At 42.0% G+C, this 19,099-nt stretch overlaps 1 protein-coding gene across 1 annotated transcript in view; it reads right to left on the bottom strand.

Annotated features, from left to right (window-relative positions):
* spns2 (SPNS lysolipid transporter 2, sphingosine-1-phosphate) overlaps positions 1-19,099 on the bottom strand; it is a 144,047-nt gene that overhangs the window by 71,243 nt on the left and 53,705 nt on the right. Inside the window, exon 3 of the mRNA XM_029670037.2 lies at positions 739-875. Within this exon, the coding sequence (XP_029525897.1) occupies positions 739-875 (137 nt within the window). The remainder of the gene's footprint in view (positions 1-738; positions 876-19,099) is intronic.

The raw sequence follows: 19,099 nt of genomic DNA, 5'->3' as shown, positions 1-19,099 counted from the left end.
TGATGCTCCATGATGCACTCAACTCTGTCTGCTATATAATACTGTAGTGACTCTCGTTCTCTCTCAGTCAGGTGCTTAATTTTAGCCGATTGCCTAATACCAATTTTAACTTCCATTTTCTGAGAGCGAGAGAGAGAGAGAGAGAGAGAGAGAGAGAGAGAGAGAGAGAGAGGGGAGGGGGTGGAGAGATAGAGAGGGGGGGGGCAAAGAGAGAGGAGAAAGCAGACAGGCTACCCCACAGAGACAAAGCGAGAGAGACAGAGCGAGAGAGAGAGAAAGAAAGAGAGAGAGTGTGGGAGAGCGAGCGAGAGAGCGATAGAGCCATAATAGAATGTCTACAAAGGCTGTGAAGTCAGCGTCACACTAAATGAGCATGTCATCTAATCTACATTAGCAAGACAACTTTGTTTTGGCTGTGCAGTACACGTCAGTGCACTTCAAACTGTGGTGCTGTGCGGTCACTAACCTTCATGTGCTGGAGATTATAACAAAACAGTTAGCCCACTCAGTGAAACGGCCCCTGGAGTTTTCTCTCTTCTACTTACTTCTGATGTGTTGCACATCAAAACATCAAACCTTCCCTCATAGGGGTCATCGTGAATGATGATGGTAGAACCAAACTCATGGATAATGCTTTTGTCTGTTCTTGAATTAGGTCTACAATTTGAGCAGTGGTCCTCTCTTACTGAAGAGGTTTGGATATATGACTTCCTGTATGTAGAGGAAGTGGCATCATACCTCTTTGGTGATGAAGGAGCTGGAGAGGGTGACTGCGGACCAGAAGAAGATGCCACAGCTTAGGATGATCTTCCTGTTGAAACGGTCGCCCAGGTAACCGAAGATGGGCGCTGCCACCATGAAACTGCAGATGAAAACTGTGGAAGACAAAGAGGCCAAAGGTTAAATCAACGTAGCTTCAGTAGGCTATCACTACCCTTTTCTTTCCTCGCACAAAAGTAAATAAATATCATTGTGTGAGAATGTTGAGTGTCGCAGCACTGATGTGTTATTTTGTAATTATGAAATTGTCATAATTCCAATGACAATGAAGTAGGCAAAAGCACAACCAGGCTAGTAGTCTCCCTGGCTGGTATTGATAACGAGTGAAGGACTGTGAAGGACTGCCAAAGGTCACCCAACCTACCTCAGACCATGCAGGATCCCATTATACAGTCACGTATTAAAGTGATATTACAGAGGCAATGGAAGTATATTAAAGACTGGGTTATTTTAGCTCTCACTGATAGCATTATAGGAATGATGTTATTATGTGAATTATGCTGTTATATTATCACGTCTTCAGCATTAGCCTATTATTGCCTCTGATCTGATTTGACTTAATATGGATCATCTAAGCTGGCTGGGCAATAAAAACAAAGGTTGTTTTCTCGTTTATAGTCATAGTAAACCTCTCACTGAAATTGAGCATGAACCTCACTAAAGTACAGTAGGTTACAGTACATGAGTGGGTGGCTGAAAGTGGGCTTCACTAATCCTCTCACTGCTGACTTCATAAAAACAAATCCGCAGGGGGCTTATGGCAGTCTCTATCTATGAGAAAGACAACCCTCCCTAAACATTGTTGAATATTTAATGTTATCGGACAGAGGTTTATTTCTCTGCAGATATAAAGGGCAGAGGGATTACACTTGACAGCAGTACAGTCTGACAACAGAGCTTCGGAAGACGGGCACTCTCCAAGAGTGTTTTGACACTTCATCAGCATAAAGCTATCCGGGGGGGGGGGGGGTTATATAACATTAAAGGGTTGGGTCTGCAGCATCATCGAGAAACAGCCTGATAGGGAAGAGCCGAATGCTGACCTCAGAGGGCCACACTGTCTCTTTAACACTACACAGTATATTACTAAGGAAGTATATTCCCTTGGCTGACAAATAATTCAAAATCACAGTGCTATCCAATGTGGCCTAGCCAAAGGATGACCCAAAGGTGACGTAGCCAAAGCAGAAGCAAACACAAAACTAGATGGGGGGTTCCCCACACAGAGAGTATAGCCAACTGGGTTTGTCCTGCTATCATTGCCTGTACTGAACCACTGTACAGAATATATACTGTAGTAGTAGATGGTGCAGTTGAGATATCACAGGGTTCCCTGCCCGATATCGATGCCCTCATCTTGATATTTAATAACTTCCAATTATAGAGGAAGAGAAAACGCTGAGGCAGCTTCATTATGGGATGCTACTGTTGGCACTGTTTCCAAGCCGACCGCTCTGCTCCTGTAACAGAGCTTCTTCTCTCTGGAGCCACACCAAGCCTGTTTAGGAAATCAACAGAATCATTTGGTACAGTGAAACAAATTAGGTCTATTTAATAACTAATACTTGTTCTGTTTTATGGAGATGTATCTTTTGTAGGACATACCTGGGACTTTGCTTTTATGATGATTTATAATTCATGTTGAGTATTTGTTTTGTCTGTGGCCAGGCTAAAGAGCTGTACTATTATATCAGGTTCTACCTGAGTCACAACCTATTTATTCTAAATACAATGGGTTGTAGCTAGATAAATATAACACCTGTTGAGGGATGGGAACACACACAGGCACTCAAAATATTCACTCAAACACACACACTCAGAACTGCCACTCATACAGATCAAGCACACCCTGCTAAGGAATGGTTGAACAATTCCTCTGTCAAGCTGATCTATTTGGGGTGATTTTGGTTTGGCACATCTTTCTCCCTCTGACATCATGATGAGTTTAGTAATTAGTTGAATAAACACACAGACTGGGTGGTTAGCATCATTGAGGCATCCTCTGCCAACCATTACCAGATAATGGCGCTTCTGTCAGGTCAGCCCCCCCCCCCCTCTCTCTCTCAATTCAATTTAAGGGCTTTATTGGCATGGGAAACATATGTTTACATTGCCAGAGCAGGTAAAATAGATTATAAACAATACAAAAATGAACTGTAAACATTACACACAAGTTCCAAAAGAATAAAGAGATTTCAAATGTCATATTACTCTCACACACACACACACACACACACACATATACACACACGCTTGCCCGCACTCACGCAAGCAAGTACGCATGCACACACACACACACACACACGCACACACACACACACGCACGCACGCACGCACACACGCACACACACGCACACAACGGCAGGGTGTCATACACAGAGATAAGAGAGGGGAGAGGCCCACAATCCGCCTCCACCAGCAGCTGTACATGGGTTTAAATAGTCAATTTCTCAGGGGTGATGGTGCTCAACAGAGAACTGCCACAACAACATGAATTCAAAGGAGCAAGAAGCCTGTCTGCTAACTAAGCAACGAAGAAGGAGACCACACATGGACAATTCTCTCCTCTCTCTCCCTGTTTCCTGTGAAATTGTGATTCATTTCTAAATTAACTGTGTTTGTTTTTACAGTGGCACCATTATCATCTCTCCTCTATTCAACGCACCTGGGAGTGGAGGCTTTGTACTGTATGTGCGTGTTTGTGTTTGCGTGTGTCTGCGCGTTCGTGCATGAGGGCTTATTCAGCGTTAGCCGATTAACCCCAGTGAGTGTTTGAATTCAGGGCTAAGTTCTCTGTTAGCGCTAGTGATAATGATTGAACTCCCTGGGCAGTAGCACAGAGTTTACCTTCAGTTTAAACAAAAAGGAAAAGATTAAGGGGAAAATACCCAAGATATAGTACAAGTGCCTGCGTTTTGTATGTGTGCCAATGAGGGCTATGAAACATTCAAGCCAGTATATTTCCATAATTAACAAAGGATAATGAAAGGTGCACTGGCGACACACACATTAGCGCTTAGATTGACTAGAATATTTATTTGACCTTTTACCTATTTAACTAGGCAAGTAATTTAAGAACAAATTCATATTTTCAATGACAGCCTAGTGGGTTAACTGCCTGTTCAGGGTCAGAATGACATTTACATTACATTTACATTTAAGTCATTTAGCAGACGCTCTTATCCAGAGCGACTTACAAATTGGTGCGTTCACCTTCAATGACAGATGTGTACCTTGTCAGCTCGGGGGTTTGAACTTGCAACCTTCCGGTTACTAGTCTAACGCTCTAACCACTAGGCTACCCTGCCGCCCCATATATCCATATATTCATATATTCCCCATGAGTATGAATGAGGCATCAGCCTGACACAGTCAGTTAGCAGAAAAGGTTATATAGATTCCAGTGGAATGCAGTTGGGTAGGTGTTCTAGTCAGCTAGTGTATGGCTATGGTACAGAGCAGGTGCAGTTATAACGTCTATGGTGACTAGTGAATACTGCCTCTGGCTATTTCCCCAGGCCCGGTTAGATTCCTTAAGATGTTGATTGTCACAAAACCATAAACAGATGAATTATGACTGTGTTGTTTTTGTTAGAGATTGTCTTTGGTGGGTGACCAGGGGGACAGAAAGGCGTGATTGGTTGTTTAGCCAAAATAGCCACACCTTTCCTTTCCATAGAATCAGAAACACCCACAGAATGAAATACTGTAGAACACTATTACATTGTATCTATATGGCCCACCCTTCCAACCACTGAATCAGGGCTGGTGAGTTCTGCTAGCTGATCTAGGTTTTGTTCTCTATGTCTGTGGTTCCGTTTCTGGATATCTACAATGACACACTACTCAATTTGAATAGGAGACAGACGGAAAAGGCTTAATTTGGGGCAAAATTGAGTTCAAGACAATTCCCTTGGGCCCAATAAAAGGAAGCTGATAAATATATTGGATTTATGATTTTTTTTGTATCCTCCTCCCAAAAAGCCTTATTATAGACTGTTGTTATCAATCTTCCTATAAAGACTGAACTAAAGGCACACGTGTACATTACCTTCAGAAAGTATTCATACCCCTTGACTTATCCACATGTTATTGTGTTACAGCCTGCATTCTTTTTTTCTCCCCCATCTACACACAATCCCCCATAATGACAAACTGAAAACGTGATTAAAAAAAAAAACATTTTTGCAATTTTATTGAAAATCAACTACAGAAATATCTCATGTACATATTCACACCCTTGAGTCAATAGAAGCAGCTTTGGCAGCGATTACAGCTGTGAGTCTTTCTGGGTAAGTCAATGAGAGCTTTTTATACTTGGATTGTACAACATTTGCCCATTAGTCTTTTCAAAATTCTTCAAACTCTGTCAATTTGGTCTCTGTCAAATTTTAGGTCTTGCCATAGATTTAAAGTCAAAACTGTCACTCAATGACTCATTGGGCTATGCTTCCCGATTCTAAGTTTTGTTTTGCGTCTTTTACTTTCGGTTTTGTACACCAGCTTCAAACAGCTGAAAATACAATATTTTAGTTATGGAAAATATATTTCAGAGTGGTTTAGATGGTACAATGATTCTCTACACTATACTTGCTTGTTTTGTCACAAACTGAAATTAGGCAAACTATTTGAATTTTACCAGGAAATGGCAGAGCGTTTTCTGCATAGTGCATTGTCAAAGGGATATTCAATGTCAAATCAAATCAAATATATTTATAAAGCCCTTCTTACATCAGCTGATATCTCAAAGTGATGTACAGAAATGTCTGCTTTTTTTTTACCCATCTACCAATAGGTGCCCTTCTTCGCGAGGAATTGGAAAACCTCCTTGGTCTTTTTTTGTTGAATCTATGTGCACATTGATTGACTAATTGATCAAATACTATACAAAGAAAATAACTTACATTTTTCTAAACTAATCCAATCTATAAAATGGTTACTAAGATGGTTGTTTAGGTAGTCTTGTTTGTCAAGTCCTTCACCATAGAAGTCATTCTTAATGCAGGTTGTGGGTGATAAAATATTACATTTGTTGGATACAGTACCTCTGTCTGGATTCTGATAGGAATTACGAATCACTTCACAAACCAGATTATTGTGACTTGCAGATCTGATGTGGTCCATGAGACAAGATTTTCAGACCACATTGTTGAGGATAACTAGGTCATAACTACCGGCCTTATGAAATGTACTGTATAATAAATGGCCATAAAGGGTTTCCTTTTAATTCAAACACATTCACTTAGGTAGCCACTTGGTGAAGGCTTCAGGACTAGAAATTATTGAATGCAACAACCATGACTATGTCACTAACAAACACAGTTAGGCATGAAGGGAGCTCAGCTGAGCACCAAGCTTCCACAGAATCCTTTCTCTACCACTCACATTCCAAGGCTGAGCACCATTGTCTAGATGTATCTTTGTGATCGTCTCTCTCTCCACTTGAAGTTTATAGTCTGACGCAGCATGGGGCAAAACCATAGACATTGCATTATTGTATTATTGTATCTGAACCATTATGGTGTCTGTGAGAGCATGGGCAGAACCATTGAGGCCAACTCAATTTTGAACAAGCTTTTGGGCACAAAAGTCTATTTTTGTTTATGCATTTTGTTTATACTTCGCAATGAAGGGAAGGAAAAGTCTTTGATGAGATAATTTATCGGACAATCGGTTAGCTCTGACCAGTAACATCTCTGACTGACTTTCCCTCTAAACAAGGTCAAGCCAGAGAGAGTTATAAGAGCCAGTCAACCCATATCTCCAGTGGAGTACAACATAGAGTATATACTATGGGCTGACCTCTAACGAGTGGTATTATACACACATGCATGCACACTAACACACCTGCATGCACATACACATCGTGAGATGATGAATGCTTGAAAGGAACAATGGTGATTGACACACATGTTTTTTTTCCTTAAAAGGGAAGCCACATTGAATGTCTTTATTGTAATGCCAAGTATTTGATGGGGAAAGGCTATAACCTTAAGAACAATCAGTGCAGTGGGTGAATGAAATCTACAGACAGTTAATCACTACCATACACTCTCCTTGTATCAATCTTTATCGGGTCAGACTGTTAAATCGGTCAGACCATGAGATGAACGGGCCCATCTGCTGAGAAGACCTAGCTACTTTACTGATGCTGTGATAATGGAGTCCAAACACAGACATTTGTGACTCACACACACGCACGCACACTCACACACACACTTCCCAATACTTGTCACTAGAATTATGTAAGCTGTTTCCTTTTATTAGCCTATAGCCTGGTTCCACCCTATCTACTCTGACAAACACAGATCTCCATTTTTAAAGTAATTTAGTTGGTCATTATTGTGTGCCTTTTGTCCATTAAACTAATTACCAGTCATGTCTGTGGGATTCTGTTTTAATCACGATAGATTATGTGACGAAAGTCTCATTACTTTTTAACATGAGTACATATTCTCTCTGGGGATGACCCATATACACTAATGACAAGGACATCGTTTCTGGATGAAACATCATCTGCTATCTTTCATAATGAATACTGCTTCACAGAGTCAAGAGTCAACTTAACCTCACAGAGAGGCCTTTTAATCAAGGAGATTGATGTTGACTGCTCGTCTCTCAGTGGAGATCTAGGCCTTTGAGGCCATGCGAGGAAGGAAGAGCATTCTGACTTGTAGCCTATCTCACGTACGGCTTCTGTTCTGTAGACTGGATGGATTAATCTTACTCAACTCTCATTCGTTCTCATTCAGACAACCTTGTGTGTGGAGTTGGTGTGTGTGGAGTTGGTGTGTGTGGAGTGTGCAGTGCCTCGGGCATTCATAAAAACAGTCTTATAGTCTCTCCTGAACTCACTTATTCTCTGTGTAGTGTGGTGAGGATTGCAACAGATGAAAGATAGGTCCATATTCCCATACTGGGTCCATATCCCCATATTGGGTAGACCTGTATGGCTACTGATGTTTTCATTTCAAACACCTATTCACATGCCAAACCTAGACTGAAGATTCCTCAAATTCCTCATCGAATTCTCTTCGTGCCTGTCAGGTGAGCACCAGGCCAGACCAGTTTGTCTCTCAAGGTGCAAATTACCATCAATTACCGGGATTAGCTGCATTTTGGAACATTAGGACATTCCTTGGACGACAGGAGAACAAAGGCTGGGTGACAACCGGACAAAATAATAGCCTCTATTTTAGTGTCTGTTCTTGACTCACGGTAACCTGTGAAGTGAGTCCAGCAGACTCTAGCTAGTTTCGTTGTGATGTTCTCAAACTCAAGGCTGTTGAAACACACATGTAACACACGTAATAATACATTTACCATAGGCTACATAGTTACCTCACTCAGACAAGGCTTAAGATGAAGCCTATGAGGGGACTGCCCTCCTCTCAGTGATGAGACATACTGTAGAACATGCGAGTTTTGGATGGATGTGAGGGGTGGCATCCCGCCACAGAGACTCCCTCTGACTAAGCATGCCGGACTGCTTTTGGCTGACCGTCATGGTGCCTGAGCTGCTAGCTAGCTAACCCATGGAGAGAGATGGAGATACAGTACAGTATAGTATACGCCTCCACTTTAAGATCTCATTGTGTCCGTGATACAGGGGGAGTTATACAGTGCAGTATTCAGACGCTTTCCCCTTTTCGATACGTTACAGCCTTATTCTACAATTGATCAAATTAAATGTTTTGCTCTTCAAATCTACACACAATACCCCATAAAAACAAAGCAAAAACGGGTTTTTAGACATTTTTGCACATTTAATAAATATAAAAACAGAGATAACATATTTACACACCTTTTGCTGTAAGACTACAAATGGAGCTCCGGTGCATCCTGTTTCCATTGATCATCCTTTGAAATGTTTCTACAACTTGACTGGAGTCCATCTGTGGTAAATTCAATTGATTGGACATGATTTGGAAAGACACACTCGTCTATTTAAGGTCCAACAGTTGACAATGCATGTCAGAGCAAAAACCAAGCCATGTGTTGGAAGGAATTGTCCGTACAGCTTGAAGACACGATTGTGTCGAGGCACAAATCTGGGGAAGGGTACGCAAACATTTCTGCAGCATTGAAGATCCCCAAGAACACAGTGGCCTCCATTATTCTTAAATGAAAGAAGTTTGGAACCACCAAGACTTGTCCTAGAGCTGGCCGCGCAGCCAAACCGAGCAATCGGGGGAGAAGGGCCTTGGTCTGGGAGGTGACCAAGAACCCGATGGTTACTCTGACAGAGCTCCAGAGTTCATCTGTCCAAAAGGACAACCATCTCTGCATCACTCCACCAATCAGGCCTTTATGGTAGTGTCCAGACGGAAGCCACTCTTCAGTAAAAGGCACATGACAGCCCGCTTGGAGTTAGCCAAAAGGCACGTAAAGGACTCACAGACCATAGGAAACAAGACTCTCTGGTCTGATGAAACCAAGATCGAACTCCTTGGCCTGAATGCCAAGTGTCACTTCTTGAGGACACCTGTCACCATCCCTAAGGTGAAGCACGGTGGTGGCAGCATCATGCTGTGGGGATGTTTTTCAGTGGCAGGGACTGGGAGACTATTCAGGATCAATGGAAAGATAAACGGAGCAAAGTACAGAGAGATCCTTGATGAAAACCTGCTCCAGAGCGCTCAGGTCCTCAGACTGGGGCGAAGGTTCACCTTCCAACAGGACAATGACCCTAAGCACACAGCCAAGACAACACAGTAGAGACTTGGGACAAGTCTCTGAATGTCCTTGAGTGGCCCAGCCTGAGCCCGGACTGAACATCTCTGAAGAGACCTGAAAATAGCTGTGTAGCGACGCTCCACATCCAACCTGACAGAGCTTGAGAGGATCTGCAGAGAAGAATGGGAGAAACTCCCCAAATACAGGTGTGCAAAACCTTTAGCATCATAACCAAGAAGACTCGAGGCTGTAATCACTGCTAAAGGTGCTTCAACTAAGTAAACGGTCTGAATACTTATGTAAATATAATATTTATGTTTTATTTTTTATAAATATAAATAAACTGTTTTTGCTTTGTCATTATGGGGTATTCAGTGTATATGGATGAGGGGAAAAAAACTATTTAATTCATTGTAACCTAACAAAATGTGTAAAAAGTCAAGGATTCTGAATATTTTCTGAATACACTGTATTACAATACTTCTACAGAGCACACAATATGTCTGGATATCACTTACATAGAGGTGGTGAAAACAGGGGAGGACAGGGAATGCGGCCCCTCATGTGTCACTGACAAACACTACTCATTCAAGGGTACATTAGATATTTAATTGAGTTCTACTGAGTGGGCAAATGGAGGGATTTTCAATATAAAGCACATGCAGTTGTCTGTATGATGTATGTCCCAAAGCAAGTTACTCCTCACTATCAGGCAATGGGCATAGTTCAGTTAAAGAACAATATCTACTGTACTATAGAGAGTGAAGATAGATATAGAGTACCAGTCAAAAGTTTGGACACACCTACTCATTCAAGGGTTTTTCTTTATATTGACTATTTTCTACATTGTAGAATGATAGTGAAGACATCAACACTATTAAATAACACATATGGAATCATGTAGTAACCAAAAAGGTGTTAAACAAATCAACATTTCTTTTATATTTTAGATTCTTCAAAGTACCCACCCTTTGCCTTGACGACAGCTTTGACGACATGTTATCTAGCTTTACCTTGAATGCTTTTCCAAAAGTATTGAAGGAGTTCCCACATACACTGTATGCTGAGCACTTGTTGGCTGCTTTTCCTTAACTCTGCGGTCCAACTCATCCCAAACCATCTCAATTGGGTTGAGCTTGGGTGATTGTTGAGGTCAGGTTATCTGATGCAGCACTCCATCACTCTCCTTCTTGGTCAAATAGCCCTTACACAGGCTGGAGGTTTGTTTTGGGTCATTGTCTTGTGGAAAAACAAATGATAGTCCCACTAAGCGCAAAGCAGATGGGATGGCGTATCGCTGCAGAAGGCTGTGCTAGCCACACTGGTTAAGTGTGCCTTAAATTCTAAATAAATCACAGACAGTGTCACCAGCAAAGCACCCCCGCACACCATCACACCTCCTCCTCCATGCTTCACCGTGGGAACCACACGTGCAGAGATCATCCGTTCACGTACTCTGCGTCTCACAAAGAAATGGTGGTTTGAACCAAAAATCGCAAATTTGGACTGATCAGACCAAAGGACAGATTTCAACCGGTCTAATGTCCATTGTTCGTGTTTCTTGGCCCAAGCAAGTCTCTTCTTCGTATTGGTGTCCTTTAGTAGTGGTTTCTTTGCAGCAATTCAACCATGAAGGCCTGATTCACACAGTGTTCTCTGAACAGTTGATGTTGAGATGTGTCTGTTACTTGAACTCTGTGAAGCAGTTATTTGGGACGCAATCGAATGGGCAGTTAACTCTAATGAACTTATTGTCTGCAGCAGAGATAACTCTGGGTCTTCCTTTCCTGTGGCAGTCCTCATGAGAGACAGTTTCTTCATAGCGCTTTATGGTTTTTGCGTCTGCACTTGAAGTTCTTGAAATATTCTGTACTGACTGACCTTAATGTCTTAAAGACTGTCATTTCTCTTTGCTTATTTGAGCTGTTCTTGCCATAATGTGGACTTAGCCTTATTTGGTAAAAGACAATCTTCTGTATACCATTCCTACCTTGTCACAACACAACTGATTGACTCAAACGCATTAAGAAGGAAATAAATACATTGAAATACATTCCAGGTACCTCATGAAGCTGGTTGAGAGAATGCCAAGTGTGAAAGCTGTCATCAAGGCAAAGGGAAGAATCTCAAATGTACAACATATTTTGATTTGTTTAACACCTTTTTGGTTACTACATGATTCCATATGTGTTATTTCATAGTTTTGATGTCTTCACTATTTTTCTACAATGTAGAAAATAGTACAAATAAAGAAAAACCCTGAATTGAGCAGATGTGTCCAAATGTTTGACTGGCACTGTATACTGTACACACCTCCACAGAGTAGAGCTCCTAGTCTTTAGAAAAGCTCCTGTCCTCTGACTCATCAACACATGGCACCCCCGGACATCACTTAGAATGTACAGAGATATTCCCCCCTCCCTAGGGACAATAGGAACACCCTGATGGGCATCCTGCCTATAGTGCCAGTTCTTTGATAAGGGGGAAAAAAGAATCCCCTCTGCTTCGCTAGGCAATGAGTCAACCAATGATTCAAATACGCTTTTCTATCTATTCCTATGAATAAAGCATGTTGTATGGGGTATGTCTGTGTGTGATTGATATTCACTCAGTCTGTATGGATGATACGTTTCCCTATGAAACAGCTTCCTACCCAACAGACCAGAGAACAGAGCACCTGCAAGGGACTGCTTTGCGTGCATCCCCAATGGCTATACAGTGCACTACTTCTGATTAGGGCCCATAGGGCTCTGGTCAAAAGTAGTGCACTACAGTATATAGGAAATAGGGTGCCATTGGGAGCGCACCCGATAGTGCACTATATAAGGACTAGGATGCCAGTTGGGATGCAGTCATGAATACGGCTTTGGGAGGAGGGATACCATAAGCGCAGTGGAGTGTGTTTGATCTTTTTCCGTAAATCTTTATCGACAGCAACTCGTTCGTATTTTAATTGAGATAAATGTTTTTTTATTATTCCCAAGTACTGTCCCTGTCTTGTGGCCCATGTGTTAGGGGGTGAAATGGTTGGAGGGGTTGGTGTAAAGCTGTTGAAAGGACGTAGAACATTGGGATCTTACCCCCTGCTAACACACACACACACAGATGGACAGACAGACAGACACACAAATAGACAAACACGCAGACAGACATGCAGACAGACACACACACAGCTCGTCTGCTCTCTCTGTCCTTTCTGTCACTGCCAAGGTTATCTGGCCGGTGAAAGGGCTGCATGAGGTTCGGAGAGCCAACTAGCTATGATTCATTCTGATACATATGGAAATCAGATTTCTGGTTTTCAACCCTCACTGTGATTTTCTTCGGCCAGTCCAGTGTTATATAATTAAGTTGACAATATATTTATTGACATTTGTGCAGAGGAATTGGCCTGATATAGTTTTGGTTGTTTGTTATTATATTTTTTATCTAATGGAATAATACATTTATTTCAGATACTTGATCTAATGACATCTCTATAGACTGTTCGGTGAGTAACCTGCTGAGATGTCTGTCAGTTGCAGTTAAGATGTCGTTCATTTTCCGTTCTTCCATCAAACAAATTTTACGTTTTATGTTTTATTTAGTAACTAGCACTAGGAGTGTCAATCAAAAACTCTCGTTATGTCTCATAACTCCAGAATGTGATTTGTTTGATATGACATGCTTAGATGATCTGGATAGAGTGCAAAGTCAGTCTGTTTACAGAGAGAAACACAGTTGTACGTTTTCCCTCACTCAATCTCACTAGAATTAATAGCACTGAAGAAGCACAGTGGCTAAACAAACAAACAAACAAACGATGTGCTACTGTTCTGTATCATGCTGTGACTTTCTGAGAGGAACTGAAGCTACCCGAAGACATTAAACTCTGATGACCACACAATGTTGGCGAAACACTTCGGCTCAAAATAAAAACCTTGAGATGTTATTACAGTTGTCTTGTCAAGGTTTCAACAGGTTAAGACCTCAAAGTCATCACGGGGGCTCACCTTCTTGCTAACATGGGACTGTAAGTCTATCTCATGGCAGACATTTTGTCACACACACCTTAAGACAATCGAAATAAAACAATATTCTCCTGATAGGCCCATTGACAGCCACACCTACAAGAGGTTACAGGTTTGAACGCAGGGTGAGATCACAGAAACAGACACCAAATAGCAATGTAATGTGGAGGAAGGAAACTCAACCCAACAACATGCCTCACACTAAAGCATCAGCTGTAGAAACAGAAAATATGTAAGGCAACTGTGTAAACTGTGAATGTCAGTCCAGCTACACTCTAAAAAAGGTGCTTATCTAGAACCTTAAAGGGTTCTTCAGCTGTCCCCATAGGAGAACCCTTTGAAGAACCCTTTTTTGGTTGCAGATACAACCCTTTTTTTCTAAGAGTGTCGGCCACCAAAAGAAAGATAATACCACCACCTCTCTCATGCAGGAGCATTTGTTCCTAATGCTTTGACATTTCATCAACCTAAGAAGAGACACTTAAGAGTTTCTTAAGAACAGAGAAAGACCAAAGACATTATGAAAGAAGCCAGAAGCATGAATCAGTGCTAAGTGAAGCTCTCAAACTTTGTGACATATGACGTGACAATGCAGTGTTTTCAGTTATCTCTGGGCAAGCTTAAGCTGTCACTATGTCACACTAAAAAACAGCCCATAGATTGTGAATTGATTAGAGTTTCTGGTTGGTATTGGGTCTGTGGGAAATACATACAGTATATCGAGGAGCGGAAAGAAAGAATAACCCACAAAGCAAACAGATTAGCAGAGCAAAGAACTCGTGATCAGGGGAAAGTTTAGCGCTGTGTTAAGCTTGTGAATGGAGGAAGGAAGAAGAATACATAGAAGCATCCAGTGTCTTTTGTATAGTACCATTCATTCAACATACATGTAAGAAAGAGGCAGAATCCAACTGCTATCTAAGCCTCACCTGGCTCTCCCTTCAGAAACCAATGGGCTCCCCATTCAGACTGATTCTATGCATTTAATTGACTTCTCCACTACTTTAAAAGTATTCAGAGTTTCCACTGAGAAACTTTAAAGTAGTATCTCTCGTCTTGACAGACTTTCTAGCCAGGTAGGTAGCGCGAGACTTTCGCTACGTCTGAAATGGCACCGCATTCCATCCATAGTACACTGCTTTTAACCAGCCTTTGATTATGTCTCGTGAGATGACTCAATACAGAGACAAACCTTTTCCTAGTGAGGTCTCAATGGATGTGCTGCTGCCACGATGGTGCCAGAATCCCAATCAGATCATATCGCGGAAGGAAGAGGATGGAAGACACAGTGGCTTGTATAACACTGTGGAAACTGGAACGGCTCCAGAGTGTCAATCTGAAACGCCATCCGGGTATAATCAATTATCTATTGTTCTCTCCAGGTAAGAGAGTGGTGAGCTCAACATCTGGAAATGGCTGTATGAATCATGGTGCATTGTGGCTTTGGGTGGAGGGTGGTGGCCCCTAATACCAGAATTAGTCTACATTATTCCAATGTTGAGTGCTAATTGCCATGATGGGGAAGCCAACATACACAACACAGCTTGGCAGAGGGAGAGAGGGATTTCCTGGATTTTTTTGTGTAACACACATAGACGACCACATGAGAGGATATCTGTGTGTCTGTCTTTGTGTGTACATTTTTTTGTGGGGGATAACAAATACACTAAAACAATATGCTTACCAAGACAATACAACGATAATTCTGTTATTTTGCACTTTTGGAAAGGGGGATTTTCTCTGCCTCTCAGAAAGCCAATTTTACTGATTGCTACGAGACTCTCCCATTGGCTCACAAAGACAAAAGGTGAGAGCCCAGGGGAAAACATCTAAAATTAGCTCATAGAGGGAAGTAGCAAAATGGGTCATGTAGGTTTTTACCAAACATCTGTGTTTGTGAGTGTGTAATTATAAAACATACAAAGAGAGAGAGTGAGAAGAGGAGGAGCAGGGTAAGAGGATTAGCAATGGTAAATGAAGGCTTTTCCCCCTCAGGACCAGAGTAAAGACACAAAGCAGACTGAGACAACACACCAGGGTCATGTTCAGAAGGCACGAAACAGAAGAAAAAGTCTGAAAACGGTGTGAAACGGGGAGGTAATTGTCTTAACTTGGCCATTTTGTTTTCAAAACATTTTGTTACTGTTTTCCCGAATGAACATGACCCGGGCCTATACTAGGGATCTAATAGAGTTTGGGTGAGAGGTCTACTCCACAGTCACATTTAATATCTGTATCTAGCATCTCATATGTATAAACTGTACTCCACACTATTCTACGGTATCTTAGTCACTTTTAAATTGTGTTTACATATTACATCACCCACTTCATTTGTATATACTGTATTGTATTCTATACTGCACCACTGACTGTTAAACAGCCATCTCCAGCACATCAGAGGCTGCTGCCTATAGACATTGATTAGGAATCACTGGGCACTTTAAGGAAATGAAACACGGGCCACTTTAATAATGTTACTCATCTCATATGTATAAACTGTACTCTATTCTATTCTACGGTATCTTAGTCACTTTAATTGTGGGCAAATATTGCATCACCCATATCACATGTATATACTGTATTCTATACTATGCCACTGTATCTTAGTCCAATGCCGCTCTGACATATATGTATATATAGTCTTAATCCATTCCTTACATAGATTTACGTGTATTTTGGGTATATGTTATGAAACTGTTAGATATTGCTTGTTAGATATTGCTGTACTGTCGGAGCTAGAAGCACAAGCATTTCACTACACCCGCAATAACGTCCGCTAAACACGTGTTATGTGACCAACACATTTGATTTGATTTCATTTTGATGTTTGACCCTGCTCCACACCCCTCTTCTTTCTCTTTCTATTGTTAAGGACCATTTATTTCTGTTTTCTGTCACAACAGAATAGGTCCATCGCCAGTCATCATTCATCACAACACTGAACCTAAAGGTGCTCAGGGATGATCTATGTCCTGTGGCTCGACACAATGGGAAATTACAAGTTATTCTGTTGTGACCGAAAACAGAGTCTCCGGTCCTTAAAGTATCCGTAGCAATAAACGAAGAGGGTGATGTGGTTACCCTCCTCTGGCTAGTTGAGCTCATGATGCTCTAGTCAAATAGCCTCAGGGATATTTGAAATACAAAGCAATACACAGGCTGAGAGAGAATAATACTACGGCTAGAAGAGAATACATATTCACAAGACTTGGGATAAGATATCCTGATAGCTAGGCAAAAGGCTGATTGTGATATCTTATCCCTGTTCACCATACAGTAGTTCTGAAAAATAATGTATGGTAGTCTGTTGAGTTGATGTGAGCTAGTAGGTGTACTGTAATACTGTAAGTCAATGACATCTGACAGCTACTGAGGAGTTACTTAGAGTGTGCAAAACATTAAGAACACCTGCTCTTTCTATGACATATAGTGAGTGACCAGGTGAATCCAGGTGAAAGCTGTGATCCCTTATTGATGACACTTGTTAAATCCATTTCAATCAGTGTAGATGGTACAATTGAGGCATGGATTGTGTACAGCATGTGCACCATTCAGAGGGTGAATGGGCAAGAGAGCAAATGTAAGTGCCTTTGAACGGGTTATGGTAGTAGGCACCAGGCACACCGGTTTGTGTCAAGAACTGCAACGCTGCCTTGTTTTTGTTTTTTTACACTCAACAGTTTCCTGTGTGTATCAAGAATGATTCACCACCCAAAGGACATCCAGCCAATATGACAACTGTGGGAAGCATTCGAGTCAACATGGTACAGCATCCCTGTCGGCCGCTTTCGACACCTTGTAGAGTCCATGCCCTAACTCAATATTAGGAAGGTGTTCCAAATGTTTGGTATACTCAGTATATAGCCTCTCCTCTCCTCTCCTCTCCTCTCCTCTCTCCTCTGCTAACCACAGTGACCTGTGCACTCTCTCTAACCCCCTGTATTGTGACAGTGGTGACAGAAGTGCACCTGTGTCACTACAAACAGTAGTGTGTCGTGTTGTTGTCTGTCTCTCAGGTGTAGAGTTGTGGTAGCCTACTGTAGGTGTGCCAGCCAGGTTAACACACTTAGACATGCTGTGGTTGTTGTTGTCGTCCCCTTTTCTCCTTTAATTATGAATGTTCCTGACTGGCTGCGTGAGGAGGGTGTGACACTGTGGTGACATAGCAGAGCTATGATCTGGAAACTGGTCTGGATAGGCCACCTCACCTTACTGTATTGTACCTCATACATTCCTTCATTCTCCCTCAATCTTTCATTCTTACTCCCTCCCTCCCCAGTATTCCCCTTCTAAACCGATACTAAACTACACACTCATGCTTTCGGGTGAAGCTCCAAACATCCCCTACATTCCTCACATTTTTATGTTCACCGTCCAAAACATTCCAGAAATCAAACAGCTCAGACTCCTTCCTTCTTCAGAAGTGTTGGGTTACTCTTACACTCCGCGGCCTGGGAGCATGAGAGCTGCCCATGTAGGATTGTAGCCTGTTTAGGTGCAGAGGAATGCAGCGGTTGAGGATCTATATGAAAGGCAGTGGAATGGAGAACGTGTGGAGCTGCCAAGTTCGGGGTTGAAACCCCATGGTTTTTGGTGGACCAATCTGGAGTGCTGGGGAGTACTGATGGGAGTTAGCGCTCTCCTTGTGTGCATCCCAAATGACAACCTAATACCTATGTAGTGCACTAGTTTTGACCCGACCCCTATGGGCCCTGGTCAAAAGCAGTGCACTATATAGAGAATAGGGTGCCATTCGGGACATATTCCTTGTCACCAGGAGTGGCTTTTCTGCCTGTTAGCCTTGAGTTCCCCGCCTTTCACCAGCCTCTACATTGAAGATGAGGGACCGGGGCTCTAAAAAGCCATGCTGAAATCTGAGGCCTGGGCAGGATGCTCTCCAGATGGGCAGGATTAGCGACTGCTGCTGCCTGCTGGCTCTGGGATGGAGTATGGAGGGTGTGTAGTACGAACCATAGACATACTGGATGCATATACATATGGTTCCAATGGGACTTACGCGGTGCTTAAAACACCAGGGATTGATTCCCAAATGGGCCACATACAGTACTTGATGTACTGTGTGTGTGAACTAAGTCACTTCAGATAAAAGTGTCTGCTAAATCACCATGCATATTATATAAAAATTACACATGACTATACAGCACTTTCAGTACATTTGCATGCACAAAAACACTTAGTCACACACACAAATATCCTCATTCTCCGTGGGCTCAGAATGAAATGTAAGCTACAGCGTAGTAAGCTATCCTGTCATTTTCTTCTTGGGACACTTTCCCTTAGTTAGTTGCTTGTCTGTCACTGCTGTGGGATCTGACCGGCGACATATTTGTGTAGGGCGAGGAGTTTTTCTTTCCTGCCATTTTCCTGCCATAACTACAGGAGCAGGGGACTTAATGATAGGACATGGCTGAAATGACAGAGAACAAATAAAATGTGTCCTCGTTTGAGGGTGTTTGTGTGTTTGTGTTTGCTGCCAGCCATTGATGTGTTGGACACTGGAACAAAATAACTGTGGCACACATACAAACACAGTCACACACACACACACACACACACACAAGTATATAACCATCCCTTTTCATGGTGAATGAAAGTTGAGGCAAATGCATACA

The sequence above is a fragment of the Oncorhynchus nerka genome, linkage group LG10 (assembly GCF_034236695.1).
Source record: "Oncorhynchus nerka isolate Pitt River linkage group LG10, Oner_Uvic_2.0, whole genome shotgun sequence".
In the NCBI taxonomy this organism is placed as follows: domain Eukaryota; kingdom Metazoa; phylum Chordata; class Actinopteri; order Salmoniformes; family Salmonidae; genus Oncorhynchus; species Oncorhynchus nerka.
Note: the sequence above shows the minus strand (reverse complement) of the source record. Positions and strands in the feature narration are given on the sequence as shown.